A 2,606-nucleotide genomic window follows, 5' to 3' on the forward strand; every position below is an offset into this window, starting at 1 on the left:
CCCAGGCCGCCGCTGCGCTGCCCCTGCCGCGACCACTGTGCGCGTCGACCACCTCCTGCTGCACCACCCACTGATGCCCGCCAACTCCCGCATCCCGCACTTCCACTCACCCCCATCCAGACGCGAGATCTGGCCGCTCGCCCCCGTTCCACTGCCTACCGGCCTCCCATGCCGCACACCACGGCCCACGGTGACGCCAGATCCATGCGCCGGTGAGACCAGCAACGTCAGCCCACGCCTCTCCCTTCTTCCCCTGCTCCCTCCTCTCCTGCTCAACCCTTTCCTCTGTCTTTCTTTGTGCCGCAGAAGGGATACAGCCATGGCCGTCGTTGCTCAAAGCTTGCCGGACCCGACGATTTCTCCATGCCGAGCGCTCGCCTTCTGTTGTCCGCATATGGATCCGGGTGCCGCCGTCCCTTCCCAGCCTCCTCCAGTGACATGGTTGGTGACACCAACCTATGCTCACCTCCTCCCATCCCTCCAGGAGCTCTCCCGTCACCCTGTCTGACGGCCTCCTCTCCCTGCAAACTCCCTTCGCCGAGGTCCAGTATATGTTCATCCCCGGCGGCTCGAGTACAGTTCGGCGTACGACGGCGTACAGTACGGCGTATTACGGCGTGCAGTATTGCATCCCACATCGTACGTGCGCGCTCGTGTGGCTGGGAGTGGACTGCATCCCACAAGCAGCAAAGGCTTTTTTTCTTTTCCTTTTGGATTTTGGATGTGCAGAACTGTTGCAGTTCATTTGAATCTTTTTGAAGCTCACTGAATTTTATTTTGTAGTTCACCCATCCTCCGCTGCCGCATCCTATGCTAGCCGCCAGTGTGTGGGATGACGCTGGATGGGGGCGAAAAAAGTAAACTACGACTGAAACGCCTAAGAAGGTTCTAATGGCCTGAAGATCAAGCAGGTGATCTTATTCCTCCCTGCTAATGTCCATGTGTCAGTGTCTTCCACCATCCTAGAGAGAGCCTGCACTGGTGTTGTCCGTTTGTTCTCAAAGAAAAATCACGATGAGGTACCTGTGCGAACAAAATAGGAAAAACAAATCTCCCCGTATATGGATTGGTGGGTGAAAAAATGGGGCTGAGAACCAATACGGAGGGCATGAATTGTAGTAGTGAGATGGGATAACAGTGCATCCGTGCGGGCGTGCAGTTTGGCGGCACGGCGCGTGTGGTACACTGGTTCCGGTGATGCTGTTCGCCGGCGTACTCCAGAGTAACAGTTTCGCTTCGTGACGATGTCTTTGTTTGCAGTTCTCTAGATGTGTGTTGTAGTGCACTGAATAAAAAAGGTTTTGTATGGACATGTTTGCTACAGTTTGTCACTCCGACGGGGATCTCACATGCAGTACACTTGGGCGGCGTTTGGATTGCATCTAGGATTTGCAAAAAAAATGTGGTTCGAGCGGGCGGGCGGGCGTGCAGCTCACTAGCCTCTGCCTCGCAGCTCGTTTGGCTCTGGCTGGGTCAATGGAACTAGACCCAGAACCTAGGAATTTGATTCCATTTTTGTTTGAGGAGTTTTTATGGAAACTTCGACAGTAAATTTGTGTAACTATAAAAAAGAACATTGTAGCTCTCTCGACTTCACCGTGCATTACAATTGCACTTGTTTGAGAAGTTTTATGGTTTTCTTTTCGGGAGTTCTTTTATTTAGATGCAGTTTATAGGTCATGTCGAATGCAGCTCACTAGCCTTGACTATGGAGTACACGCGTGTTTCTATAAAACAAAAATAGAGAAAGACAATAGGAGAAGCATGTACTTCACATTAACTTCATGCCACACTTCAATTTTTCGTGAAGTGAGCTGCACTCATCCCGCCCCTTTGTTTGAGGAAGGCCTAAAACAAGTAAAATGCACCGGGAGTTGTAGTGCACTTCATCATTGTCTGTGGTTCACTTCACTCGGCCACGTAGTTTAGAAGAAATTATAAAATGAAAAGTTAGCAAAAATTGCGATAATAAAGTTTCTTTTGTAGACATTGCAGTGCGGTTTTCAGTCTGATGCAGTGCGGTTTTTGGTCTGATGCAGTGCGGTTTTTGGTCTGAAGCAGTGCGTTGATGTGTCTCATGTAGTAAACATGACGATTTTGGTGTCGCGAAAAAACAGTGTCCGCATTTCGCTAATTTTAAAACTGCTTTTAAACCGTAAAGAATTAGAGAGATTGTTCTACACGGAAAAGTTGTGTCTCGTCGATATCTTTCCAACGGCGTATAATATAAATCATTTTGACCTGCGGTTTGTAAAAATTTCACAAAAAACTGCCGCTGTCTCTCGTCGCCTGCCGCACGATTTTCCAAATTAACTAAAAACCGTAAGGAATCTCAAAAACATTTCAACATATTAAAGATGCGCCTCGTCCGTAGCTTTCCAACGGCGTATCATACGCCTCATTTCAACAAACGGTTGGAAAACAGGAGCGAAAACAGTACCGAAAATTTAAAAAAAACTGAAAAACAGAATTCCGCGATTTAGTAAATTTGAAACTGCTCTTAAACCGTAATGAGTTAGAGAAAATAATAGATATGAAACGCCTCGACGATATCTTTCCAACAGTGTATCATTTGCTTCATTCCGACGAGCGGTTTAGAAGAAATC

At 48.2% G+C, this 2,606-nt stretch overlaps 1 protein-coding gene across 1 annotated transcript in view; it reads left to right on the top strand.

The window, feature by feature from the left end:
* The window catches only part of LOC123069238 (probable transcription factor GLK1), a gene marked incomplete in the record, with an annotated part of 2,066 nt that extends 754 nt beyond the window's left edge, over positions 1–1,312 (top strand). The window contains 2 exon segments of the mRNA XM_044492036.1: positions 1–441; positions 784–1,312. Coding sequence (XP_044347971.1) covers positions 1–441; positions 784–817 — 475 coding nt within the window.
* Between the last annotated feature and the right edge of the window lie 1,294 nt (positions 1,313–2,606).

Source organism: Triticum aestivum, chromosome 3B, assembly GCF_018294505.1.
Source record: "Triticum aestivum cultivar Chinese Spring chromosome 3B, IWGSC CS RefSeq v2.1, whole genome shotgun sequence".
In the NCBI taxonomy this organism is placed as follows: domain Eukaryota; kingdom Viridiplantae; phylum Streptophyta; class Magnoliopsida; order Poales; family Poaceae; genus Triticum; species Triticum aestivum.